The following is a 27383-nucleotide window of genomic DNA, read 5'->3' as shown; positions in this document are numbered from 1 at the left end:
TAGTGGCAGAAAACTTTAAAAAAAGAAGTAAGAGTTAACAAGACACCATCAATGCACAGAAACACGGAAAAAGCTGTTTCTGGTTTTCCCAGAAACTCCCTGGAAATCTTATATGTCTATACTATGGGCTATCTGCACTTTGGCAAAAAGCTACGGAAAATTCTGTAAACAGATTGTGGTAATCCTCCGTAGCCCCCTTGTCAATATTCTCCGTACGCTCTTACAGTATTTTCCGTAGGACCACACAGTATTCTCCGTAGTATCTCACAGTGTTCTCCGTAAGACTATACAGTCTTCCAGGTCCTACGGAGAAGACTGTGCGGTCGTAAGGAGAATACTGTACGGGCCTACGGAGAATGCTGTAAGAGCCTACGGAGAATCCTGGCAAAAAAATTAACAGAATTTTCCGTACCTTCACTGAGAATCCAAACGCTATGAATATAGCGTCAATTGGTGTGCAATGCAAAAGCATTGCACATGAAGTGCAATGCCTCCCCATTCCCATGCATTAGCATAGGGCGGTTTCGGGATGCATTGCACGTAAGGTGCAATATGGCTATGGCATTGCACGTATGGTGCGATATGTCAACTGCATTGCACCATACGTGCTATACTCGTAGCGTTTGGAATCTCAGTGTTTTTGCCACAGTGTGGGAAAACCGGAAACTTTGTTTGCCGTGCACAATGGTTTTTAAATTGGACATGTTCTATGCGGACTCGTAATGCAGTGGTGTGCCCGTTTGTCACACAGTACAAGTGCAGCCAACCTTGTCTTCGGACGCGACCGGGCTGCAGCGCCGAACAGAAGCACGCCTGCACCCTGAAATGCAGGGAAAAGTGTACCGACTGCGACGTCCTCGTGACGAAGAGCTTGCCCTGCCACCACGACATGAAGATGCCGTGCGCCGAGTCGGTGGCAGACGCCCAAAGCCGCTGCAAGGCCAAGTGTGCGAGCATCCTGAGCTGCGGGCATCCTTGCAAACAACCATGTGGCCAGAAGTGCGGGCCATGCGAGGTGGAGGTAGGTCACGCTCTCAGAACCTTGTGAAGAATGTGCACAGTAAAAACTTTACGAAGAATCGCTTCGTAATACGAAGAAAATGAAGGCGTTGTAAAATCTACGAAGAAATGCTTCGTATTATGAAGCAAAATCGTTCGCAATACGAAGCATTTCTTCATAATACGAAGCAATTCTACAAAGCCTTCATTTTCTTTGTAGTTATAAGGCAAATGCTTCGTAGGCTTTTAAGAGTGTGTTCATACACTGTTCGGGATTATTTTGTGAAATTACGATTAATTGTCTGTTAAATTTGTACCACGAACTGCTCGTAAATTTAAAAAACGATCTGATCATCCACCTTTTTTTCGTCAATTTACAAATATACTCTTAAACTTACAAACTTTATCCTCAAATTTTGGTCGTTTCAGGCATTTTTTCTTCCTATATAGTAAGGAAACAACGGACGAAAACGCACTTTTTCAGACTTGCTTTTACAATCATACTTGTAAATTAACGATTTCACCTGTAAATTTTAGAAGCAGTTTGTAAAATGATGAACAGATTGTCAATTTACAATTTTCTTTGTAAAAAAACAGTGCAGTTCGTGGTACAAATGATCCAGGAAGCGGAAGAAGGGAATAACTTGACTTATCCCCAAATTGAGTTTTTATTTTATTATTGTGCCTTAGAATGGTTTACATCATTACACCAAATTATTTGACTGAATTCCAAGCAGTTTAGGAGAAAATCCACTTGGAAAAAGGGTATAACTCAACTTAACCCCTTTTACAGTCTAAATTTCATTGGAAAATGGAGATAACTCAACCTTAGTCTACATGAGTCCGTTTGACAAATTGGCAAAAGGATATAACTCAACTTGTGCTTTTAGTACAAAAAGAATCAACTCAACTTAACCCCCTTAAATTTTAAATTTCAATTTGGAAAAAAGAGCTAAGTCCAAAAAATACACCAGAGTAACATACACTTTATGCAGACTATTGTTCCACTTGACTTGTCTCCAAATTCCTCTTTGTTTAGGAAATATAAGGTGAGCTGACTCTGTTTTCCATTTCAACGGAAAGTGATAAGTCGCAGAAATCCTCTACGGAGTGACCTTACATTTTTGATTTTTTTTCCAAAATTTTACTAATGCTTTTTGAAACAATAGGTAGGTTTACGCCAGACCGCGTCTTGTCGTAACAGGCTTCGCGATGTCTCGCTGCCTGTTCCTCCAATCCACGCCTGGCGTACCTACCTTGGGCGCGGCGCTAGCCTGCCTGCGGCAGGCAATGGCTTGTCCATTGTCGGTTATTTTTTAACTTGTTGAATGGTGGGGGGCTCCGCCCCCCAGACCCCCCTACATTCTAAAAAGAGTTGTTTTATCTATAGATAACACGATCTTGACCCTTGTCACTTTTTAACTTGTCGAGGCTGGGGGGCTCCGGCCCCCAGACCCCCCTTTCTCCAAGCCGGAAGTGATCTTTCTGCAGAAAGCTCTATTTTTCGCCGTTTTTTAGGTGTTTTTCGGCTATAAGAACTGAACCAGTAGAGCTAGGATGGTGAAATTTCGCGTGTGCCGAGCCAAGGACATACCCAAGAAGTGTGCAAAATCTCACCGAGATCGGCTAAGCCGTTCAGGAGGAGTAGTGCACACAGACAGACAGACAGACAGACATGAAAAACTTTTCAACCCCACTGGAGTAACAGGCTTCGCTATCGCTCAGCCAATTATTAACATGTGCAACATTCATTTGTTTTGTTTTAGTTTTCCCTGCTAACAGTTTTTTGTTTCTCCTGAAAAATGGCCAAAATTGAGTTATCCCCTTCTTCCGCTTCCTGGATCAAATTTAACAGGCAACTATTCTTAAAAATAAAGCTTCATTTGTAAGAAAACAAGTTTACGCGTTATAAAACGAGAATAGTCGTAAGATAACGATTTTATAAGTAAAACTACGATCTTTCGTCAGTAACAATAAGATTTCATCGTAAAATTACGAATTTATTCCTAAATTTATGAGTTAAGTTTGTCGAAAATATTACAATTGTTCATGTTTTTTTCCAACCCCTTTTTCCCTGGTCCCCAATTGGGGGAAAAATTGAGAAATTTGAGGTTTTGGGGAAAAATTTTTTTAAATTTTCCATCTGTTCGGTTTGAGCATGTACAGGGCCTGACCACAAAAAAAACCTGAAAAATTGGCAAAAAATATTTCGTTTTTTGTTCCAAAAAACAAGGTTGCCACAGCTTTAAAAAGCCCATGGGTCCTGGAAAAATTTTGAAACCCTGATCTCGGGCTTCAAAAAGGGGGCAAAAGCCTCCCCGGAAAAAAAAGGGCCCCCCCCTTCCCCTCCCCCCCTTTCCCCGGTTACTTTTTTTTTGAAAAGGGTTGAAAAAATTTAAAACCCTTGCCCTAAAAAAATTTTTTAGGGCCCTTTGGGAACGGTGTGCCCCCTTAAAACCTTACGAAGTATTTTGAGCATACATTCGTACAAACTAAGGGAAGGTGGGGACCCATGTATCACGGCGTATTTAATTTCAGTTTCGCCCGCGAGGTGAGTCACGTGGTGCGGAATCGAAACACCATCCAGAGAGCTTCATTTTATGGAAGGATGTGACCTTGCATCTTCAACAAACATGGCGGCGTGACTAAGTAAAAATTTTGGTCCCCAAAACTGAGGGAAAGTAAAAAAGAAATTTCTTCAAATATCTTTCATCAGCTTCCTGCTATGGAACATTGTCGCAATTTTTTGACGTGGGAGTGTGCGGTAGGGCTTTAACAACAATTAGCAGTGCCGAACAGCAACATCCGAGCATAGGTTCTGGCAGTACACCGCAATGTCCAATGCTCCGACAAGTGGGGACCGATGTATCACATTTTTTGGGGTCCCATGTATCACTCAAATTTCATGTTGGGGGGCAATTAATCACGGAAATTTTCATGTTTTAATGCCTGTGCTGTAATCATTGCAATTTTATAATAGAGTGACAGGCGACAGGTGTTACAGTTTAGTTACATTTTGCCATTGAACAAATACCAAAAATAAAGTGATACATGGGTCCCCACTTGTGATACATGAATCTTCACCTTCTCTCTTTGACCTCAACTTACCTTCTCTGCAAACTGTACAGAGTGCTCAGTACACTCTATTTGGAGTGTACTCGTAAGCACACTCCTGTGAGAGTGTACTCAGCTGAGTACACTCTAACGAGAGTGTGCTTAGCTGAGTACACTCTAACGAAAGTGCACTTGTGCTTAGCTGAGAACACTCTAACGAGAGTGTGCTTAAGTCTGCACAATTCATGCAGCTGAGTACACGTTCGTGGGAGTGTACTCGTGAGTACACGCTGAAGAGAGTGTACTCATGAGTACACGCTAAAGATAGTGTACTCATGAGTACACTCTAAAGAGAGTGTACTGAGTACACTGTTGAGTTTGCAGAGTTAGGAATGGTCAAACTCGGTCAAACTTATAAACATATTGTAGAAATTAATGCTGCAAGGAAACGTCGCATAATTTGTCCTTTCTTAAAAGTTATTTTGGAAGAAAATAGCTGTGATACATGGGTCCCCATGGGTGATACATGGTACCCCAGGTATGGGGTCCGATGTATCAAATAAATGAATTTAGTAGATTGCGCTCCTATCCAAAACCAGATGAGATACATGAACAAATTCAGTTGGCCCTTGTAGAAGGAAGATTAACTCATGCTTGTGACCCATAACATTTGATTTATGCCCAAAACCAAAATTTTGACACTCAAAACAAAAAAAGTGATACATGGGTCCCCACCTTCCCTTAATTCACTTTGTTATACGAAGAAATAGTTCGTAAATTACGAAGTATTTTCTTTGTAAGCTTATGTATGCTCAAAATACTTTGTTCTAACAACTCTGCAAACTGAAGTGTGTACATAGTACACTCTTATTAGAGCATGCTTCCAAGTACACTCTTATTTACAGCATACTTGCTAGGTACACACTAAAATGGAGTGTACATTGCATGTACACGCTAAATAAGAGTGTACCTGGCAAGTACACTTAAACTGGCCCATGCTTTTAGATAGGACGTATCGAGTGTGTTTTAGCGTGTACATGGAAGGTACACACTTATTTAGCGTGTACTTGCGAGGCACACACTATTTTAGCGTGTGCCTAGCAAGTATGCTGTAAATAAGAGCGTACTTGGAAGCATGCTCTAATAAGAGTGTACTATGTACACACTTCAGTTTGCAGAGAAACTGCTTTGATTTAAAAGGCCTGAAATAGTTTGTAGGGTTTTCTCAGTGTTTAATGCCTTTAAAAGGACATTAAAATTATACCTGAAAGTCCTGTACCAATTCACGCCCTTCCCAAGGACACCAAAAGATTCACGCCCTTTAAGGGCATGAAAGACTGTTTGCGCCCTTAAGGGCTTTGTTTTCATGCCTTTCACGTTAAAAACGGTTCCCCACTGAAAAACTAAACGTGGTCTAGACCGCACCACAGGTGTGGTCAGATGGGTGCCATTTTGACCACATCAGTTGGTGTGGTCTAGACCACGTTTGGCCAAACGTGGTCTAGACCACATACTGATGCGGTCACAATGGCATCCATTTGACCGCACCATTTGGTGTGGTCTAGACCACGTTTGGTTTTTCAGTGCCGGTTTTCCCAGGAACCCCCTGGAAATCGCCTATGTCTTCGCCATAGGGCTCCTGGGAAAACCAGGTACCGTTTTTACCGTGTTGTTGTACTAGTGAGCACCTTCTTGTTTGAGCATTCGAGAGCGCGTGACAAAATTTCATATTCTCCTGCGAGCATTGTGTCACGCTCAAGCTGATTTATGGCTGCTCATCCAAATGAGCGTGATAATGCTCAAAAGAGAATGACATTTTATTTTGACACTCGTTTCGAGGTGCTGTCATTCTCCTAGGAGGAGATTGAGCTTCATCTTGTTCTCGCTGTGACAGGTACCGAAGAAACTGCCTCACTGCGACCATTGGAAGGACCTGCCATGTGGGACGGGAGTCGAGGACGTGGTCTGCACCGAGCGGTGTGACAAGTACTTGCCCTGTAAGCATCGGTGCCGTTCGCGCTGTGCAGAGCCTTGCCAGACCGAGTGCCTCAGGCCGGTCCCGTGCCGGGCCCCCTGCGGCCATTCCGTCAAAGTACCGTGCAACGAAAGAGGTAAGTTGTTGTACGCACTCAATGTCTTGCGAAAAATTTTTGCGTAATAAGGAAATGGCGCAAGCGTAATACGAACGTGGTTTTCCCTCGTGTTACGAAAGGTATCTCTTTGCATCTTACAATAAAAATACGAAAATGAAGGCATTGTAGAATTGCTTCGTGTTATGGTGAAATGCTTTATATTACAAAGGATTTTGCTTTCGTGAAATTTACAATGCCTTGGGTTTTTTTCGTATTACGAAGAAGGCAGCGCTAACTTTTTACTGTGAGCAGAACAGAGCCTTCGTTAAAACGGCCTGTAAGTTACGCGGTTATAATCCTGTTTTCATGGCATTTTGTTTGTTAGCTGCCAGGAACGGTGTGGACTACCGTGCCTTCCATGTAAACAACCTTGCCCAGTCAAGTGCAGTCACTCGAATTGCTCAAAGCATTGCGGCCAGCGATGCTCTCCTTGTTCGGTGAGTATGATGGATATGCTGCACTGTCCTTCGAAGTGTGGTACAGACTACAGTTAATGTGTGGAAGGCGCAAAACTGTGGTTACCCGACTTTACCACACGTGGTAATGCGGTCAATATCCCTTAAGGGGGGACCCTGGTGAAAAATTCCAATAAATAGTATTTTCAAAGTTCATAGATAAAAATGTGCATAGAAGGTTTCAGATTCAACAGGTTGAACACCTTTAAGCTGAGTGGGTAGTTTCTTTATCATTTGGAAGGAAATAACATTGAGATCATTTGTCGTTGGCTTCTACGCTCAACTTCACAGCTTTGCTCAGTCGACAAAAAATTTTGTCGTAGGAAGACTACCTGCGTTCCTGGTTGACACCTACATGAGTCGTCTTGCATGGACTCTGTTCATTGATGACTTGTCGACAAATTTTAGTGACGGAATCTTGATATCAGCCCTCCTTTTTTAAAAACACACTTAAAAGTCTGAAAAAAGGGAAATTTTTTTTTTTTTTGAATATTAAAATTTGAAAACTCATGTCTCAGGGCAGAAGTTGAATTTGAAAATTTCGTCACTAAAATCTCTTCTATACATCTTTAGGATAACCCAAACAAATTTTCAAGATTTGCCGTCCCATTAAAAGACGCAGGAAGATTTTTTCCCAACGCTCCAAAAAAACACTACAAACACTCTCATTCCAGGAACGTTACATCACGTTGAAACGAACGTGACAAAATGTCACGTTCGTTTGAGCATTGTGTCACTTTCGTTTGGGTGTGAATTGGCCAAAAATCAGCTTGTTCACATTCAAACGAACGTGACACAATGCTCAAACGAACGTGACACTTTGTCACGTTCGTTTCAACGTGATGTCACGTTCCTGGAATGAGAGTGAAGCCACTTTCCTCAGAGACCGTTCAACATTTTGGATTGAATTTTGTTTTGGGAACTCACCATAATGAACCTAATAATTAAGCAAAGTTTCAACTTCCTGGGATTATTTTGAAGCCTACTTGAAAGTTTCACCAGGGTCCCACCTTAAGATCAGTGGTTAGCATAGTACTACATAAAAACCATGGTGAATACCACAGCAAATACACTGGTGAAACAAAGGCATAACAATTATGCCCTTTAAGGGCGTAAACGATTTTGCCCTTAAAGGGCATAAATCGTTAATGCCTTTGGGAAGGGCATTAAAATTTTGCTTGAAATTCCTATACCATTTACGCCCTTCCCAAGGGCATAAAACGATTTATGCCCCGGGAAGGGCGTAAAAGAGTATTTATGCCCTTAAGGGCGTAATTTTTATGCCTTTGTTTTACCAGTGTATGTGGTCAGTCCCCTACACCTCACAAAAGGGTGGTCGTGACCACGCAATACATGAGGTAACAGCTAAATTTTAGGCTCGTACACCACTTTTTAGAAGGGGTGTAACCGCATTTTAGGTCTTACCACAGCCAAATGAGGTAAATTCACCGCACTTTCGATTTCAGTGTGCAAAACAGGTTTTCATGTCTGACGAATAAATTTCCCATTATACGAAGGACATGGCGCAAGCATAACACGAACGTAGTTTTGATTTGTGCGTTTCAAAGGTTTTTTCTGTGTATCTTACAATGAAAATACATAAAATATTCATGAAGAAATATTGATTTGTATCATGCTTGCGCTGAGTTTACTGTAACATAGTTGCTACTGTAACATAGCATACTCCTACTGTAAGACAGTAAGAGTGTGGGTCTTAAGACCCTTAAATGAAAGGGGTAGTACACGCGCACACTGTTAAAAAAAATCTTATAATTCAGACCAATTTTGTAAGACCTAGTGGTCTGATTTCCGAATTAAGACCAGAAATATGCATAAAAAGAACCCTCGGATGCGTTGCGCACGGTCCCTAATAAAACGTGTACTTGTGAATTATTTCCGGACGGAGGTTGCAAGAGGCGTCAAAACTTATCTCAGGGATTCATCATACTTAAGGAAATCTCGTAATCTCGTTCCAGTAACGTGACATATCACCAGTTTGGACGTGCCTCTGTTCGCAAGCAATCCTTGGAAACACTATTGTTTAACCTCGTGAAGTACTGCCCCCTTTACTTGGGGCATTTCGCATGTTGCACATTCCTTGCTCGTCTCTTAAACATAAACGAGGCACACAATGGTCTCAAAAATACATTTGACCGTCGACACAGTGAAAATCCAAACGCTATGAATATAGCGTCAATTGGTGCAATGCTTTTGCATCGCACTGCACATGAAGTGCAATGCCTTCCCATTTCCATGCATTGGCTGAGGGAAATTTCGCGAAGCATTGCACGTAAGGTGCAGTATGGCTTTGGCACTGCACGTTTGGTGCGATATCTCAGTGCATTGCACCATACGTGCTGTACTCATAGCGTTTGGAATCTCAGTGCATAGAGGTGTGGACATCGCCAGCATCTGCATCTCAAATCCTTATAATTTCTTCTTTTATTTGTTGCAGAAAAAATGTGAGATGGGAAAACCCACTTTCAAGTGTGAAAAGAAATGTAGAGACCTGTGCACCTGGAGCCCCAGCAACAATCCCTGTAGGTTCCCTGTAAGGAAATGCAAACACGACTGCATAGGTTTCGAAGGAGATCCTTGCCCCAGCATGTGCCGAATATGTGATAAGCAGAGCAAGGAATTTGAGAAGTCTTCTGAACAAGATCGGTAAGACTTCTGACAATGTAGCATTGCAACACAGCATCTTTGGAACCCCATGTGTCAACTGCGAGGTATCGTAGACAGTGACCGTGAAATTTTTCAGGTTTCTCGTGTTGACCGACTGCAAACACATCGTGCGGTTTGACGATATGGAGAGGAGCATCAGAGAGAGACCTACAGTCGTAAGACTTCCGGTGAGTGCAATTATTTAGAAATGACAAGGTGATTTTAATATCACTTTCCTTAGAGAAACTTCTGCGAAAGTTCATGAAACGTTGTTAAGTAAAAGTAATCGCAGATATTTAGGCTTAGTCTTTTCAGCAGAGACCCAAACCATCCCCTCCCCTCTTTATCCTCTCTCGCAAAGACCCTGGAATATGACTCGAGTACCCCCTTGCATTTTTCTTGCTCCATCAGATCAGTACTTCCCGCTGTCCCCTCACTGAAAAATGTCAGATTTTTTAGTCTGAATGCACTCTGGAAACCTTACAAACTATTTTAGGCCTTACAAAGAAACGTAGCTTGTCATAACAAAGTAATTATGAACATACATAAGCGTGCAAAGAAAATACTTCGTATACGAACTGGGTAATTCTTCGTATAACAAAGTAAATAAGTTTGTACCATGCATGCTCAAAGTACTTGGTGAGGTTTTTTGCGTGTACAGACGTGAAGCGTACACGCCACATGTCATAATGTTTCCCTCTCTGTACTGAAATCAATCTTTTCTTCGTTCGCAGTCCTGTCCAGTGTGCCAGGTTCCAGTTGCGAACTCTAGTCGCTATGGAAACCTGGTGAAAGATCGGCAAGAACACATTGCAGTCATCTACAAGGATTTGGCATCTTGCGCGACAAAGCCCAAAGATGTCATAGACAAACTCAAAAGACTGGCTGGGAAATCAGGTACGTAGTTTTCTCAAAGTTTAAAACACTTGTAGTGTACGTACACGCAAACAAGTGTCCCGAGGATCGCTTAAAAAATCGTTTCACTCCAATGCACGCTTTGTAGGTAACTTTTACCACCAGGAGTCGCACGGTTAAAACGGTTCCTGGTTTTCCCAGGAACTCCCAGGAAATCGCCCATGTCTGTACCATAGCCTTCATGGGAAAACCAGGAGCCGTTTCTGTACCGTGTCTAGAAGCTGAAGAGACGTAAATTAAAAGTGAAAATATTACGGAGCTCGGGTCGGTGTCAAATACAAACGAGTCTTCGTAATTATTTTAACTGTGTACAAGGCAGGCAAAGTCTCCGATTTGTATCGCCCCTTTTCCTGTTATTTTGGTTGTAAATGCAGTTTCTGACTGAAATTTGTTTAGGTTTTAATATAGGCTTTTAAACCACATGAGGACATGCAGTTAAAGTGATGTTTCTCCCATCTAAAGCTGCTTGTTTGTGCAATGTACCCTGTGGGACTAGTAAGTGAGTAAACATGACTTTTCTTGTTGCAGACGCTGACAAGCGCACGAAACTTCTGAATGCCTGTACAGCAGCAGGTAAGTCGACTGGAACGCAGAGAATTTAGAACGTCGATTTGCAGGTTGAGTTTCGCACTTTCACTGTTCTGAATGTGTGTGACTACCATGTACGAATCCGGATCACAAGTCAGCGCAGCAATGTTTTGCGGAGTTTGGAAGCTCGACTTAGTTTTACTGCCTACCAATTCTGTCCAAAGAAAAGGATAATAATTTTCATCTTTGGTCAAGGGGGGGCTGACTGTCCTGAACCGTGTACGAAGTATTATATATTATAAGTGTTATAGAGTATTATAGGTATTATTTCGGGTAATATGTTTAGATAATTGTGTAAGTTTTCGTGGTTTGTCCTACTCTTTCAGGCGTGGGAACCGTGACATTGAACCACAGGGCTAGCATATGCAGCAAGTGTGGCACAAGCTGTGTCTCACACTTGTAAGCGTGAGACAAAATGTTCCACACCTACAAGTGTGAGACGGCAGTGCGCCTCGGAATGACTAAAAGTCCAATCGTTTGCCCTCAGATTCCCCCAGCACACATCGGTTGATGACGACCCTGTGCGAAGCCATGGAGGCGGCGCAGCAGGGCGGTCCATCCGACGCGTCGGCCAGGACGATGCGCGGGCTCTGCACCTACGCCAAGGTCCTCTTCATGCTGAACGGTTGTCTGCGTTCCGTGGCCCGGACGGGGTCCGGCCTCAGACGAGAGGTGGCGCGCCAAGTCGATGCTCTGGCGGCCGTGCTCGCCGCGCGGCCACGCAGCGTCCTCAGCGCTCAAGAGGTACCGCGCCAGTCCGTGCCAGCCGCACTGCAAATCCCAGTGTGGGACCCACGCTTGCGAACGTGGAACATTTTGTCCCACGCTTACAAACGTGGAACAGTTTGTCCTAAGCTTACAAACGTGGAACAGTTTGTTCCACGCTTACAAACGTGGAACATTTTGTCCCCCCGCTTACAAACGTGGAACAGTTTGTCCTAGGCTTACAAACGTGGAACAGTTTGTCCCACGCTTACAAACGTGGGACAGTTTGCATGCCTGTCCCACGCTTGGATTAGCAGTTTGCGCCTTATCAACGAGCGGGTGCACTGTGCAACCAGTTGTGGAGATCTCTACACTCTCATCCCTCAAGGGCGTGAATTAGAATTGGACGCCTAAGCTAAAATTTGATGCCCTTTTAAGGGGAGGTTCTACTGAAAATATTGCATTTTTCAAATTGAGCCCCAGTGTAAACATTTGTTGCAGATGCATAGTAATGCATAGTATATAGTCAGACATAAAATTTAGAGCCCAATACCTCCCTCCAAATCAAGTCGAAGAGGTTTTTTCAGCCTATATTAGCAATATTGTTAGAAATTCTCCTACTCAACGTAAACTGATGTTGTGGTCATTTTTCACTTCATTGGCTCATATGCAATTAAGCGTGGCATCACAAAGACATGGGACCCAACAAATTAATTTTGGCGTTGCTTTTCAGAAAAAAAGACACAAAAATATCAGGATTTTTACCATTTTCTTGAAATTTTATTGACATGCTGTCTTAAAGACACAGCTTATGATTTTGTTATGGTCCCAGTATCTTACTAATGCCACGGTTTATCAAGTATGAACCAAATAAGTGAAAAATGCCCAGAACATCAGTTTACATTGAAATACTTTGCATAGGAGAATTTTTCAAGTTACAACTGGAAAAAGCAGAAAATTCATCTTCGACTGGATTTGGGGCCAGTTATTGCTCTTCAAACTTCAAATTTTACTATTTACAATGAAATACTTTAAATTTACAATGAATATTGATACTGGGACTCAATTCGAAGAAAGTAAGAATTTCAGTAGAACGTCCCCTTAAATGTTAAAATAAGTTAAGGATCCTTGCTATTTTGGCGTGTGCTTTCATGGACAGTGTCACTCAACTTTTCTGCGAGTGATTGCCCCCTCGATTATGAATGCTCCATTTTCACTCAACTGCACGCACCAAATGCTTGTGCATAATTTTGTATGTGTAGCTTGCACGATTTTGTGCATGCGTGGAATCTCGACGCGTCCTTAAAGAATAATCCTAACTTTCGGAGCAGATCTAAGACAATTCTAACAGCCAGAAGCTGGTCCAAGACAATCCTAACTGTCAGTGCAGATTTAGAACTATTTTAACTGCAGAGGTACCTAAAAGTGTCAGTGAAGTATCTTCACTGCAAATCAGAGCATCTCGATACAACTGAAATACAATGTCCACTTATCAAGAACCTATAAAGCCCCAATCCGACTGACTGACTCACTCACTCACTCACTCACTCACTCACTCATAGAAATGTTTGGGGTGAAGGAGTGGTCGTAGAGACTTGCGGTTTTTTCCATTCAATTCCAAATTTTATGGGAAAATTGGGAAAAATCCCAAAAGTTGAAAATTCCTAACCGTTTCCGAGCAAACTTACTTAATCTTCAAAAAAGCGGACCAAATTCCTCACAGTTTCCGAGCAAACCCACTCAATCATCGAAAAAGGGGACCGACCGACTAAAAATTTTTATTCGCCCCATCGGTAGGTCTGGTCGAGACGTTTACGAAACTGTGCCGCAATCGGGTTCCCGTCACCGGCAACATCCTCAAAACGATTAAATAGGCCTAAATTTCAACAAAACCCACTCAATCTTCAAAAAAGGGGACCGACCGACTGAAATTTTTTATTCGCCTTATCGGTAGGTCTGGTCGAGACATTTCCGAAACTGTGCCGCAATCGGGTCCCCGTCACCGGCAACATCCTCAAAAACGATTAAATAGGCCTAAATTCAACAAAATCCACTCAATCTTCAAAAAAGGGGACCGACCGACTAAATATTTTTATTTGCCCCATCGGTAGGTCTGGTCGAGACATTTCCGAAACTGTGCCGCAATCGGGTCCCCGTCACCGGCAACATCCTCAAAAACGATTAAATAGGCCTAAATTCAACAAAATCCACTCAATCTTCAAAAAAGGGGACCAACCGACTAAAAATTATTATTCGCCCCATCGGTAGGTCTGGTCGAGACATTTCCGAAACTGTGCCGCAATTCTCCGTCACCGGCAACATCCTCAAAAACGATTAAATAGGCCTAAATTCAACAAAATCCACCCAATCTTCAAAAAAGGGGACCGACCGACTGAAATTTTTTATTCGCCCCATCGGTAGGTCTGGTCGAAACATTTCCGAAACTGTGCCGCAATCGGGTCCCCGTCACCGGCAACATCCTCAAAAACGATTAAATAGGCCTAAATTCAACAAAATCCACTCAATCTTCAAAAAAGGGGACCGACCGACTAAAAATTTTTATTCGCCCCATCGGTAGGTCTGGTCGAGACATTTCCGAAACTGTGCCGCAATCGGGTCCCCGTCACCGGCAACATCCTCCAAAACGATTAAATAGGCCTAAATTCAACAAAATCCACTCAATCTTCAAAAAAGGGGACCAACCGACTAAAAATTTTTATTCGCCCCATCGGTAGGTCTGGTCGAGACATTTCAGAAACTGTGCCGCAATCGGGTCCCCGTCACCGGCAACATCTTCAAAAACGATTAAATAGGCCTAAATTCAACAAAATCCACTCAATCTTCAAAAAAGGAGACCGACCGACTAAAATTTTTTATTCGCCCCATCGGTAGGTCTGGTCGAGACATTTCCGAAACTGTGCCGCAATCGGGTCGCCGTCACCGGCAACATACTCAAAATCAATCATCAATTATCATCAAGAACCTACATAGCCGCAAAATCCGACTGACTGACTCCCTCACTTATCAAGAACCTATATAGCCCCAATCCGACTGACTGACTCACTGACTCACTCACTCACTCATAGAAATGTTTGGGGTCAAGGAGTGGTCGTAGAGACCTAAGGTTTTTTTCCTTTCACCTCTATCCTTGTCAAAGCAGTCTTCAATATTTTCCGGACCTTGTATGCACCCATTGACTGCCACAGTAGCCAATACAATACAAGCTATGTATTTGGGCAGTAAAAGTAGCCTTATTATATGGTCAAAAGCGGTTAAATAGAGCTTTCAAAGAAGCAGGACATTTACTTCCTTAGAAAATTTGCCTTTGGTCACCACGGACTTACTAAATACTCCGGCACGCGCTCCACACATGCGGGGGTCTGGGGGCGGAGCCCCCAGCGAGCAGCGCGAGTTTACATATAAGGATGAATTTTTGTAACAAGCCCTTCAGCTAGTAATTTTATGAAGTGTGTTGGCGTCACGGACTTTGAGAAAACACCGCTTTTTCACGTGATGTATGCAGTGAGGATAGTTCTGCATCGGCACGAAAAGTTAGGATTGTCTTGGATCTGTTCTGACAGTTAGGATTGTCTTGGATCTACCCTGGCAGTGAGGATTATCCTATCAGGACGGGTCGATTTGCATTATATTATGCGCACAAATGCACAATTTTACGCAAATTTGAGCACAAGTTTGGCACAAGCAAAACTTTTAACAGGTTTAAGGTCATGCATCACCACGCATCAAAATGCACGGAAACATTTAGTGTGCACGACTGTTCTCGCTTCGTTACAGGTTCTGGATTTGAACACTGAGCTGCTGCGGATACAACGGCTGCAGCAACTCTGCATGGTGGAGGAGCAGGCTGCTCAGGATGGCACCGACGACCTGCATTCCGACGACGAGTACTCGAAGGTGTCCTGCATTGTCCGAGGCACGGGACCCTACCCGCGCAAGACTCTGGACGACGCCGTTGATAGGACCATCGAGCGGTTGGCCGCGAGCGTCCAGGTAATATTTTGATCGTCCAATCACGAGAACGAAATTGACGACAGAATCGGACCCACTGTCAGTCAGACTGCAACACCCTCAGTCTCTGTGTTGCAATGAAATATATTCCAATGTTTCATTTATGAGCATAAAAAAATGCAATGAAAAATTGTAGGAAAATTTGGTGCAGGCTTTTTTCTCTTTTTGCACTGAAATCGAATGTGTGGTGAAGTTACCACATTTGGCTGTGGTGAGACCAAAAGTGTGGTTACCGCATTCTACCACACGTACAAATGTGGTAAGAATTACACCCCTTCAAATAAGTGGTGATTAAGGTTTAAGGTTGGACGCTCAACAAGCGGCTCTGTCAAGCAAGAGCCTTACAAGCCTATAATTTAGCCGTTACCTCATGTATTGCGTGGTCAAGACCACCCTTTGATGAGGTATGGAGGACTGACCACATATTTGCTGTGGTATTCACCATGAATTTTATGTGGTACTCTGCTGACCACTGATTTTTAGGGGTATTGACCGCATTTCCACGTGTGGTAAATTCGGGTAACCACAGTTTTGCGCCTACCACACATTACCTGTAGGCTGTACCACACTTCGAAGGACAGCACTGCAAATGCAACGGCGATACTAAAGTCCATTTTTTGGCGATACAATTGAGTATCGCCAATAAACGGCCGTACGGAAAAGTATTGCCTTCAGAACGGCGGTACAAAAAAGTATCGCCAAAATTTGGCAATACTTTTGGATATTGCCAAAACCACGGCACTTAACCAAGGTCTTCTCCCCTTGATTTGTTCGACGTTTATTGCCAAATCGTGGCAATACTCCAAAGTATCGCCAAATTTTGGCGATACTTTCGTGTATCGCCGTTTTGAAGGCAATACTTTTCCGTAAGGCCGTTTATTGGCGATACTCAATTGTATCGCCAAAAAAGGTACTAAAAGTATTGCCTTTGGATGTGAGTGTGCTCAAAATCGGGCTACGCTTCAAAGCGAAAAGTGGGGCAGTCGCAAGTGCCACTCTCATACTTGTGTTCTGTAAGAAACTAATTGCGAAGGTGCAAAGCTACTTCTGAAAGAATTAAAACATTTCCTCAGTGAACATAAGATTTTTTGTTCAATTTAGTGTATTTATTCACAGCAAAATGTTTGGCATCGAGTGCATACCGGCTTAAGTCAAATAAAATCCTAATATATAGAATATAGGGCGGGGAAGAACTGGACACCCCATATTTTACTTCAATACAGTAGGCACAGGAATAACAACTATCAAAAGTTGTTCCGTGGCATCAGCGGTTCATTACACGACAGTTGTCAGGCCAGTACATGAGGGACATTCCACGTGAATCCAAGGACGGTTTGGAATCGAGGTCCTCGGATTTCGACCTAAGTGGTATCAATCGATTCGGTATCGGCCCCTGACTCACCATGTAAATTTTTTTGAAAAAATTTTGAACGGTTTAGTTTTTGCACCAGTTTTATGGTTTTAAAAGTTTTAAAATAGTAAAAACAAAATTTTTTTTTCAAAATTTTTTAGGTGTTCTTTAGGGTTTAGGAATGAGGGAAAAGCATTGAAAGTTGTTTGAGAACCATCTGGGAGGTTTTAAGGGTAGTGAAACCGGTGAATTTTGGTGAAAATTTGACAAATTTCACCGTTCTGAAAATACGTCATCATGGATTTTGGCCAAACTTTTTTTTTCTTTTCCTCTACTATTGGTGCATACTCCCTTAAGAGGGTTTGGATGGCCCGCCACAATTTTTTCTTCTGGAGCCTATAACATGTCTAATTGCGGCATATTTTCCCCTTTAATTGACTGTTTTTTTGTCGTTTCTCTCATGCGCTTACTTGGTCGACCATGCAGATCACTCAAAGTAAGGATATCAGGGCCCAACACAACTTCTGATAGCTAGCTCTTCTATATGCAGACTTTTAGGGACCCATGCAATCATTATCATAGTTACTTTACACAAATTTATTTTATTTTGAGCACATTTTCACTCATAGATCTCGACTAACCTGAGACATGGAGTTTTGAAGTGGACAAAAGTTTAGTGACAACTCACTATTTAAGGATGGCAAGATTCAGAAATTCTTAATGGAAAGAGTAATCGAGTTGAAACATGTGCTGTACTACATAAAGTCCCCTTCGAAACTCCGTGTCTCAGGTTAGTCGAGATCTATGAGTGAAAATGTGCTCAAAATAAAATAAATTTGTGTAAAGTATAATGATTGCATGGGTCCCTAAAAGTCTGCATATAGAGGAGCTAGCTGCCAGGAGTTGTGTTGGGCCCTGATATCCTTACTTTGAGTGATCTGCATGGTCGACCAAGTAAGCGCATGAGAGAAACGACAAAATAACAGGAAAAGTAGCGATATACATCGGCAACTTTGGCCCGTCCCGTACATTAAGAAACGTACGAATTTCTCCTATGTTTGACCCTGACGGGAATTAAATCTGAGTCTGGGGTTAAAATAAATGTCGTTTTCGTCATCAGCACCCTCATAAACATCAGAAACAATGCAAAAACTCGAATAAAAAGAATGTTCCAAAAATACCCCGCTGGGATTTGAACCCGGGTCCGAACTTCTCCGATTTGCTCGAAACTGGCATTATTGGTTTTCTCTCGTCGCCCCGATTCCAAAAATACCCCTACATGCCCTCCTAGCTGCATCCGTTGCCGAGATCCTCCTGGACCCCATGTAGACCATGATGCACCTGCAGCAGCGCCCCCGGGGCTCGGATCGGATTTGCTGCCACCGGGCGGTTCTTAGGGTCACCCAAGGAGGCTGCATACCAAATTTGGTCAAGATCGGACCACGGGAAGTCCTCGGACGAACGAACGAACGAACGGACGAACGAACGAACGAACGAACGAACGAACGGACGCACAGCATGCATCATACTATATGCCCGTCCCTCCGTCATTTTTTTACAAAAAATAAACGGGACGGGCCAAAAACAGTCAATTAAAGGGGAAAATATGCCGCAATTAGACATGTTATAGGCTCCAGAAGAAAAAATTGTGGCGGGCCATCCAAACCCTCTTAAGGGAGTATGCACTAATAGTAGAGGAAAAGAAAAAAAAAGTTTGGCCAAAATCCATGATGACGTATTTTCAGAACGGTGAAATTTGTCAAATTTTCACCAAAATTCACCTGTTTTACTACCCTTAAAACCTCCCAGATGGTTCTCAAACAACTTTCAATGCTTTTCCCTCATTCCTAAACCCTAAAGAACACCTAAAAAAAATTTTGAAAAAAATTTTTTGTTTTTACTATTTTAAAACTTTTAAAACCATAAAACTGGTGCAAAAACTAAACCGTCCAAATTTTTTTCAAAAAAATTTACATGGTGAGTCAGGGGCCGATACAGAATCGATTGATACCCCTTAGGTCGAAATCCGAGGACCTCGATTCCAAACCGTCGTTGGATTCACGTGGAATGTCCCATACGGCATTTGAAGTAAAATGTGGGGAGTCCAGTTCCCCTGTCCAGTTTTTTCCCGCCCCGCCCAAGCTTTCTTTTATTTCAATGTTTTCATCCATAGAATATAGTTATTTTTCGATTGACCACTTCTTGCTTGGTTTAAAAAAAAATTCTTATCATCAATTATTTTAAATTCATTTCTTAAGGGGGGACCCTGGTGAAAAAATGGCCAAAACTGCCAAAAATAGTATTTTTAAAGTTTATAGATAAAAATGTGCTCAAAAGGTTTCAGTTTCAACAGGTTGAACATCTTTAAACTTTATGGGTAGTTCCTTCATCATTTGGAAAGAATTAACATTGAGATCAGTTTTCGTTGGCTTATACGCTCAACTTTACAGCTTTGCTCAGTCGACAAAAAAATTTGTCGTAGAAAGACTTTCTACATTCCTGGTTGACACCTACATGAGTCGTCTTGCATGGACTCTATTCATTGATGACTTGTCAACAAATTTTAGTGACGGAATCTTGATATCAGCCCTATTATTTTTTACAAACACCTAAAAGTTTGTAAAAAAGGCAAAAACTTCACTTTTTTTTAATGTTAAAATTTGAAAATTCATATCTCAGGACGAAAGTTGAAATTGAAAATTCCGTCACTAAAATCTCTTCTATTTTCAAGACTTTCCGTTCCAATGAAAGACGCACGAAGATTTTTCCCGAACACTCCAAAAAACACTGAAAAGCCACTTTTCTCAGAGACCGTTCAACATTTTGGATTGAATTTTGTTTTAGGAACTAACCACAATGAACGTAATAATTAACACTAGAACCGCTGACTTTTTCGTATACCTAGAACCGCGGAAGGGGTCATTTTGACCCCCCCATTTTTTCTGCCCGTATTTTTTTTATTTTGCTCATGTTATGGGCCCTTAACGATGTATAATGATGTATCTGAGATCAACAATGATATTTTGAATTATATAGGGCCTTAAAAGGTCAAAGGTAGGCAACCCGCATGGCACGAATAACCTGTTTTGTTCCTTTTCTACCATTTTTGGCCCGTCCCTTGTATTTTTTTTGTTAAAAAAAATGACGGAGACGGAGTATGCTCCTTGCTGTGCGTCCGTCCGTCCGTTCGTTCGTCCGTCTGGGGACTTCCCGTGGTCCGATCTTGACCAAATTTGATATGCAACCTACTTGAGTGACCCTAAAGAACCGCCCGCTGGCAGTAAATCCGATCCGAGCCCCGGGGGGCGCTGCTGCAGGTGCATCATGGTCTACCTTAGGTCGATGAGGATTTCGGCAACGGATACAGCTAGAAGAGCATGAAGGGAAATTTTTGGAATCGGGGTGACGAGACAAAACCAACGGTGCCAGTTTCAAGCGAATCGGAGAGGTTTGAACCCGGGTTCAAATCCTAGTGGGGTACATTTAGAACATTCTTTTTATTCGAGTTTTTGCATTGTTGTTGATGTGTATGAGGGTGCTGATCTAATTTATGCTGATCTAAAAACATCTATTTTGACCCCAGACTCAGGTTCAAGTCCCGTCCAGATAAAAAATAGGCGAAATTAGCACATTCCGCAATGTACGGGACGGGCCAAAGTTGCCGATGTATATCGCAACTTTTCCTGTTATTCAGTGTGGGGACGTAGATTTTTTACCAGATGATACCTTTACACTTGAAACGTATCTAAAACTATTAGACACATAAAGGTGTCACCGTGCTTTTACTGCTGAGTCCAGAAACCAAGCGGTATCCTAACAATAATACAATAATATTAGGGTGGTGGCTGCCGGGCGGGATCGTGAGTGTCGCATGGCAGGCAGTCTGCTCGAAACATCGACAATACCTCGCGGGTACAGCGCGAGCGGCACCGGCCAACAATCCCCTGTCCCCGGGTACAGCGCGCACAGAACAGCAACAGTGTCTCACGGCTCGGCCGGTGCAAGCCACAGCTCGTCTCGCACCGACATTGGCCAGCTCGCTTAGGTCCATGTATATTATTGGGCTATCTATTTATTTCATACACAGTTATAAAAAAGCCCGAACTACTACCTCGAAGGAATCCAAACGAGTATCATCTGCTTTCATTAACGTTCGTTGAATGAGATTTTTTTATTCTACAGATACCTTACGCGGAACACACATATCTTGCATACATTTAGGCGTTTGCTCGGCGGGTCGCCAATGCCGTTGGCCAAGTTAGGTCTCCCAGGGCAGTCCTTAGCACTCCCAAATGATTTACCACTAAAATTGACGCTTGTGACGCTTTTTTATTGCCAAAATTCGAACTTCCTGAGTGCAAACAATACAGGGGTCAAAATGACCCCTGCCGCGGTTCTAGGTATATTGTTGTCCTACGCCCACAAAAATGGTCCGACAGCGCCGAAATTTCACTCAAATGTTCTTTTCTGGTATTTATAAAAAGTCAAAAAGCCCCAAATCCGAGAAGAAAAAAATAAGTCAGAAAAATTTATGACGAAAATTAAAAGGGGTCAACCCTCCGCGGTTCTAGTGTTAAGCCAAGTTTAAACTTTCTGGGATTATTTTAAAGCCTACTCGAAAGTTTCACCGCCCCCCCCCCTAAGAAATTGAACATCTTACTCATGTTGAAAGGAAGTAAGAGCCGACAGTAGGAATAACCTAAGGTTTGGTCAGTCGACCACTATCATCGTTTTAATGATACATAAAAGATTTTAAACGCGTTGGGCTGACAATTCTGAACCCAAGAAACTTTAAACTTTTAATCCTCTTCACTCTTAAAGTTGTACAGTGAAGAATCTCTATATTATGGTGACAATGATCTAGTGTGAGATCTATCGAGAAAATGATGAGCTGTCTTTGTGACATACTATTGAGAGTTCACTGTACACAATGAAAAGTCTACGAAGCATTTGCTTTATAACTACGAATAAAATGAAGGCATTGTAGAATTGCTTCGTATTATGAAGTATTGCAAAGGATTTTGCTTCATAATACGAAGCATTTCTTCGTAGATTTTACAATGCCTTCATTTTCTTCGTATATTACGAAGCGATTCTTCGTAGAGTATTTACTGTGTACTTTATAGATATTTTGACGTATTTCGTTTGTATTATGGAGAAAAAGTTCACCATGGTGGTGCCCTTTCACCGCAAGACAATTACAGTGTTTCCTTCATTCCAGCTGGGCGCCCAGTGGTGGGAGGAGGTTGAACTCCCAAGATCCGCCGCGCAGGGAAGCTGGTACTTCTGCGGCAAGGGGCACACCTACCCCAAGACGGGAACGGAGCGACGCTGCAACAAGTGCCCCAGGGACTGCATGGCCAGAATATTGGAAGATCCATCGTAGACACATTCTCTGCTTCTTCTGCAGAGTGCAGCTTGGTTGTGCCTGAAGCTCAGTATTGTCGGCGAGCGTCAGTGCGTTCGCATTGTGTTCAAATTTGTTTGATGGAAATTTCCTAGTCTACTTTAATCATGTCTGACGTTTACACAAGTGAAGTAAGCTTTAATTTTAACTCATGACTGTAGTAAACTTTAATTTTATAAATAGTGAAGTAAATTTTAAATTTTAAGTATGTGTGTCTCTTAAAGCCCCATGTCTTGCTCCTGCATTTTTCCTCTAGGCTTCTAGTGCGACGCAATTGATCTTAAAGTGCTCATAAATATGCAATTTTATATTGACCAACTCGAAAAGCATTAAATAGGGGTTTACGTTCATACGGCACAACTTACAAAAAACAAAGCGGGGGAAAATAGGCAAACACTGACAGTAGAAACAGTCTTTTCGGGTATGGTCCATTCAATACTGAACAGATCAATATATTTCCGCAGAAAAACAACAACAAAACGTCACTATGAAATGGTACAAAAAACGTCATTCTTAATCAGTCTCACTGTTTATTCGGATATAATATTGGTTTATCACTTCCGAAAAAAAGACGAACACAACGAATGGCGCGACGAGACACAAACGGCGCTCTTACACGAAGGGAAATAAACAAAAATAATCTTTCATTTGAGAAATCCAAAGGGCAAATGAAGCAAACCCGAAGGGAAAAAAAGTAATAATGATACTTTCTAGTCATACGGTACAGATGTACTTGGAGTAGGAACATGATCTACAGCGACGAGAACATCAGCATGACACAGCAAAGTTCCACACTCAGTGCTATAAACAAAGTTGAAAACAGGGGGCCCGTTTCAAACGCGTGAGTGTCCACAAGCCGTCGGTCAACTCGAAAGATTTCGTATCACGTGACACGGACAAGGCCTTTCCTCTCACAACACATTCTTACGGCTTCTCCCCAGAGTGAATCCTCTTGTGTCGCAACAAAGTATCTGGCCGAGAGAATGCCTTACCGCAGACGTCGCACTTGTAAGGCTGCTCCCCGGTGTGGATCCTCTTGTGTTTCACTAAGTCAGATGAATCAGAAAATGCCTTCCGGCAGACGATACACTTGTAAGGCTTCTCCCCAGTGTGGATCCTCTTGTGTTTCACGAAATAAGATGAATCAGAGAATGCCTTCCCGCAGACGTCACACTTGTAAGGCTTCTCCCCGGTGTGGATCCTCTTGTGTTTCACTAAATGAGATGAATTAGAAAATGCCTTCCCGCAGACGTCACACTTGTAAGGCTTCTCCCCGGTGTGGATCCTCGAGTGCCTCACAAAGTTGCTCTTCTTGGAGAACTCCCTGCCACACACCCCGCACGAGTGAGGTCCGCCCTCAGTGTGACTCGCAAGGTGGTCCCGCAATCCGCTCTCAGTCCGGAAACGCTGGCCGCACTCCCCACAGTTGAATCCGCGGCGCGCCTTCCTGCCCGTCTCCTTGCTCGAGGCCTGCTCGTCCTGGACCGCGTCGCCAGCCGGCACTGCGAGGGAGAAGGCCTCGCCGACGAGCAGCTGCTGGGCCTGCTCCGCGCCGACGCCTGCAACCAAGGGACGGCCATGGTAAGACGGACCACGACTTTCCAGGCTTTCCTTGCGATAACTTTCCGAAGAAGTTGCGGTGGCAGGAATTTGTTGCTGGCCCTTAAGGGAGAAGCTACGTTTAAATGCCATTTTGCACAAAGTTCTTCGCCTGTACCATTTTCTGGTACCTATGAATTTAACAGTCAAGTGCATTTCAGGCAGGCCGCCCTGCACAATGGTCGACCACCCAAGAGAACGCATTTCAACTTGCGTCAGGGTTGCAGGACAGCGCCAAGTCTAGCACACTTAATTAGCCTTTTTAACCGTAACTATGGCCATATTTGCACTGCGATTTCAAACGCTATGAGTATAGCACGTATGGTGCGATGCAGGTGAGATATCGCACCATACGTGCAGTGCGATAGCCATATTGCACCTTACGTGCGATGCGTCCCGAAAATGCCCTATGCTAATGCATGGGAATGGGGAGGTATTGCACTTCATGTGCGAACTTTTGCATCGCACCAATTGACTCACATAGCGTTTGGATTCTCAGTGTGTACAAACATAAGTTATGCTTAAATTGGAACATAAATTATGTACAATTTCGTAAATACTGAAGCACAAAATGAATTTTTGTCCCAAATATTCGTTTACAATTGTACACACCATACGTAAATACTAATATGGCCGTGGTTATGAACAATAAAAGTACGGAAACATTTAGTGTGCGTGTCGTAAGGGAACCCATAGAGGGGAGTTGGACCACCCCCTATCATTTCAAGGGAGTTGCATTGGCTGCCGAAGCAACACGTACACTCTCAGACTCGTATTGACTTTTTATCTTTTGCCATAAAGGTTTTCGTGCAAACGTAATATGTACTATTTTCTCTTTGGCTATGCACTATTTTGTTCATTGTATAATGTTTATAGTCCATTAAAGCGGACGTTTTGTCATTTGCAATGTACTTTTCTATTTCTACAAGGTCTATTGACTTTTATATCCCTAAAACGATCAAAATTGTGCATAGTTAAGGAGAAAATAGTACATTTTACGTTTGCTCAAAAACCGCTATAAGCAAGAGAGAAAAAAGTCCATATAGGTCTGAGCGTGTAAGAAGCCTCGCGAATAACTCACCTGCAGCGACCTTGGAGTCCGGCATGCTTCCCTCCTCGTCAAGCTGGTCGAACACTCCGTCCAGCGGCGGGCACGGACCGCCATGGCCTGGGCCTGGAAGAGAACCACCGTCATTGGAAGGACCAGCCGAGGGCGCAGAAGGGGCGGCGAGGGCCTTACCGCACACAGCGCACTGCTCGCACGGGGACGGCTGCAGTCCGGAGCTCCAGTCGCAGTCAGCACTCTCCGTCGGCAAGTCAATGCTCTCGGCTTTCAGATCTGGACAGAAAATACGGCAATCAACATCCGACAAAAGAGTCGGCGCCCAATGATCCCGGCATGCAAAAGCGCCACACACTAAACTACACTCCAAAGTGAGGTACCGGGTTCAGACTTAATTATTGAGGAATTCAGTCGACGCTCTCGGTTTCCAGATCTGGGCAGAAAATAAGGAAGGCAGTATCCGATAAAAGAGTCAGCTCCCAATGAACCTGTTCCCAGCACACGGCATGCAAAAGCGCCACACAATTTGAAAACTACCAGCCAAAAAGGGGAGAAGTGTAGGAGGGGAGAAGGGTAGGAGGGGAGAAGTGTAGGAGGGGAGAAGTGTAGGAGGGGAGAAGTGTAGTGGGGCAGATTTTATTTTTGAGGAATTTTGAATGAATAATTCGAAACTTTGCAGCAATTGCATTGGAAGATACAACAAAAACCTTCGTATAACGAAGAAAAACCGACTCCGCATTATCCTTGTGCCATTTCTGTTGTGTTACAGGAAATTTATTCGTAATACATTTAGGATGAATACATTACAAAAAAAAGCATTCCACTTCCACACACAACAACGCGTTCGTGAAAAGCAAAAAAAAAAAAAAAAACTGGGGCGGTTGCTACTGCACGCCCGATCACCACAAGTTAAGAGAAAAAAGCAAGGCATATCTAGCCAACATTAATGGTAGAAACCCTTAGACACTGCAAATGCAAAGGCGATACTTAAGTACATTTTTTGGCGATACAATTGAGTATCGCCAATAAACGGCCTTACGGAAAAGTATTGCCTTCAGAACGGCGATACACAAAAGTATCGCCAAAAGTTGGCGATACATTTGGGTGTCGCCAAAACCGCGGCATTAAACTAAGAACTCGTCCCTTTGATTTGTCCAACGTTTAGTGGCAGTCTGTGAAGTATCGCAAAATTTTGGCGATACTTTTGTGTATCGCCGTTCTGAAGGCAATACTTTTCCGTAAGGCCGTTTTTTGACGATACTCAATTGTATCGCCAAAAAAGGTACTAAAAGTATTGCCTCTGTATTTTCAGTGGATTCAATAATGGTCTACTTGCTTTTTCACGACAAGGGAGGATAGAAAAAGGTGCTACAACCTAAATGGTACTCTGCAAACTCAAGTGTGTGCCAGGCATGCACTTCTTGGTGCATGCCTGCAGGCACACACTTCCTGGTGCATGCCTGGCAGGCACACACTTCTTTTCTGCATGCCTGGCAGGCACACACTTCCTGGTGCATGCCTCAGGCACACACTTGCCGTCGCTTTTGCATGCATACAAGCAAGTGTGTGCCTGAGGCATTCACCAGGAAGTGTGTGCCTGCCAGGCATGCAGAAAAGAAGTGTGTGCCTGCCAGGCATGCACCAGGAAGTGTGTGCTTGCAGGCATGCACCAAGAAGTGCATGCCTGGCACACACTTGAGTTTGCAGAGTACTCAACACGCGATTTGTAATCAGTCTTACTTGTCTCGTTGATTGTCACTACATAATCATTTCTAAAATCAACATCTATAGTTGGCGAAGTTTCGACACAGAGAGACTTTCAAAAAAGAAAAAGAAAATATATTCCATGTAATCAATGCAAAACAAACTCAAGCATAAACGAAGCGTAGCGCTGATACTGGCACTATTAAGTTTTACGGTACGAGAATAATTGATACAAAAAAAAGGTCGACAGGTTCGAGTCAGGAATGCTTTCCTCTCCGTCAGGCACGCAGGGGGACGGCTGCGGTCCGGAACCCAAGTCGCAGTCAGCATACTCTCCATCGGCAAGTCGATGCTCTCGGTTTTCAATCCTGGGCAGGAAAAGATACGTAAGCACCCCATAAGACAGGCAGCGTCCACTGGACGCGTCCTGAGCGCCCGGCATGCAAAAGCGATACAGGCATGCATTGCTTCACTACAAAAAGTGAGGTACTGGGTGCAGAATGCCAACGGGAATTCCAGCGAAGAACCACAGTTCCAGGACTCTACGCCGCGATTATGAATTCAATGAACCCTTTTGAAGCCGCCTGAACCGAACAGACGTGTGCGGACGAGGTGACGGAATAATAACTGGTTCTTGTCGCCACCCACGAACGTCGCCCTGGCCGGGACGAAAATTCAGGGCCGGAACCTGTGGAAATCAGACGGCGCCCTGGACTAG

General features: G+C 43.2%; 2 protein-coding genes across 3 annotated transcripts in view; one reads left to right on the top strand and one right to left on the bottom strand.

Moving 5' to 3' along the window:
• The first annotated feature begins 6312 nt into the window (after positions 1-6312).
• Positions 6313-27383, top strand: part of LOC117645468 (NFX1-type zinc finger-containing protein 1-like) — a 102206-nt gene continuing 81135 nt past the window's right edge. The window contains exons 1-9 of one of the 2 annotated variants that reach the window (XM_034385702.1): positions 6313-6429; positions 6511-6622; positions 9096-9304; positions 9402-9492; positions 10039-10201; positions 10748-10792; positions 11295-11551; positions 15308-15523; positions 22114-22370. In XM_034385702.1, the coding sequence (XP_034241593.1) occupies positions 9108-9304; positions 9402-9492; positions 10039-10201; positions 10748-10792; positions 11295-11551; positions 15308-15523; positions 22114-22278 (1134 nt within the window). In that variant the 5' untranslated portion in view covers positions 6313-6429; positions 6511-6622; positions 9096-9107 and the 3' untranslated portion in view covers positions 22279-22370. Of the gene's footprint in view, positions 6430-6510; positions 6623-9095; positions 9305-9401; positions 9493-10038; positions 10202-10747; positions 10793-11294; positions 11552-15307; positions 15524-22113; positions 22371-27383 lie in introns of those variants that run through there. The other variant, XM_034385703.1, reaches the window with a different exon arrangement.
• LOC117645476 (zinc finger and SCAN domain-containing protein 22-like) lies at positions 22982-27308 on the bottom strand. The gene is made up of 4 exons (XM_034385712.1): positions 27236-27308; positions 25139-25237; positions 24980-25072; positions 22982-23858 (listed from the first exon to the last, which is right to left on the bottom strand). The coding sequence occupies exons 3-4, from the start codon at positions 25002-25004 to the stop codon at positions 23224-23226; spliced, it is 660 nt and encodes a 219-aa protein (XP_034241603.1). The 5' UTR covers positions 25005-25072; positions 25139-25237; positions 27236-27308; the 3' UTR covers positions 22982-23223.

This window comes from Thrips palmi, unplaced genomic scaffold (assembly GCF_012932325.1).
Source record: "Thrips palmi isolate BJ-2018 unplaced genomic scaffold, TpBJ-2018v1 HiC_scaffold_18, whole genome shotgun sequence".
NCBI classification, from domain to species: domain Eukaryota; kingdom Metazoa; phylum Arthropoda; class Insecta; order Thysanoptera; family Thripidae; genus Thrips; species Thrips palmi.
This window is presented reverse-complemented; position numbering and strand designations above follow the sequence as displayed.

Bases quoted from the DNA above. Each gene is read 5' to 3' on its own strand.
- LOC117645476 (XM_034385712.1), bottom strand. From the start codon at position 25,004: ATGCCGGACTCCAAGGTCGCTGCAG. The intron at 23,859-24,979 runs GTGAGTTATTCG...CCTTGGTTGCAG, and splicing joins GGACTCCAAGGTCGCTGCAG to GCGTCGGCGCGGAGCAGGCC.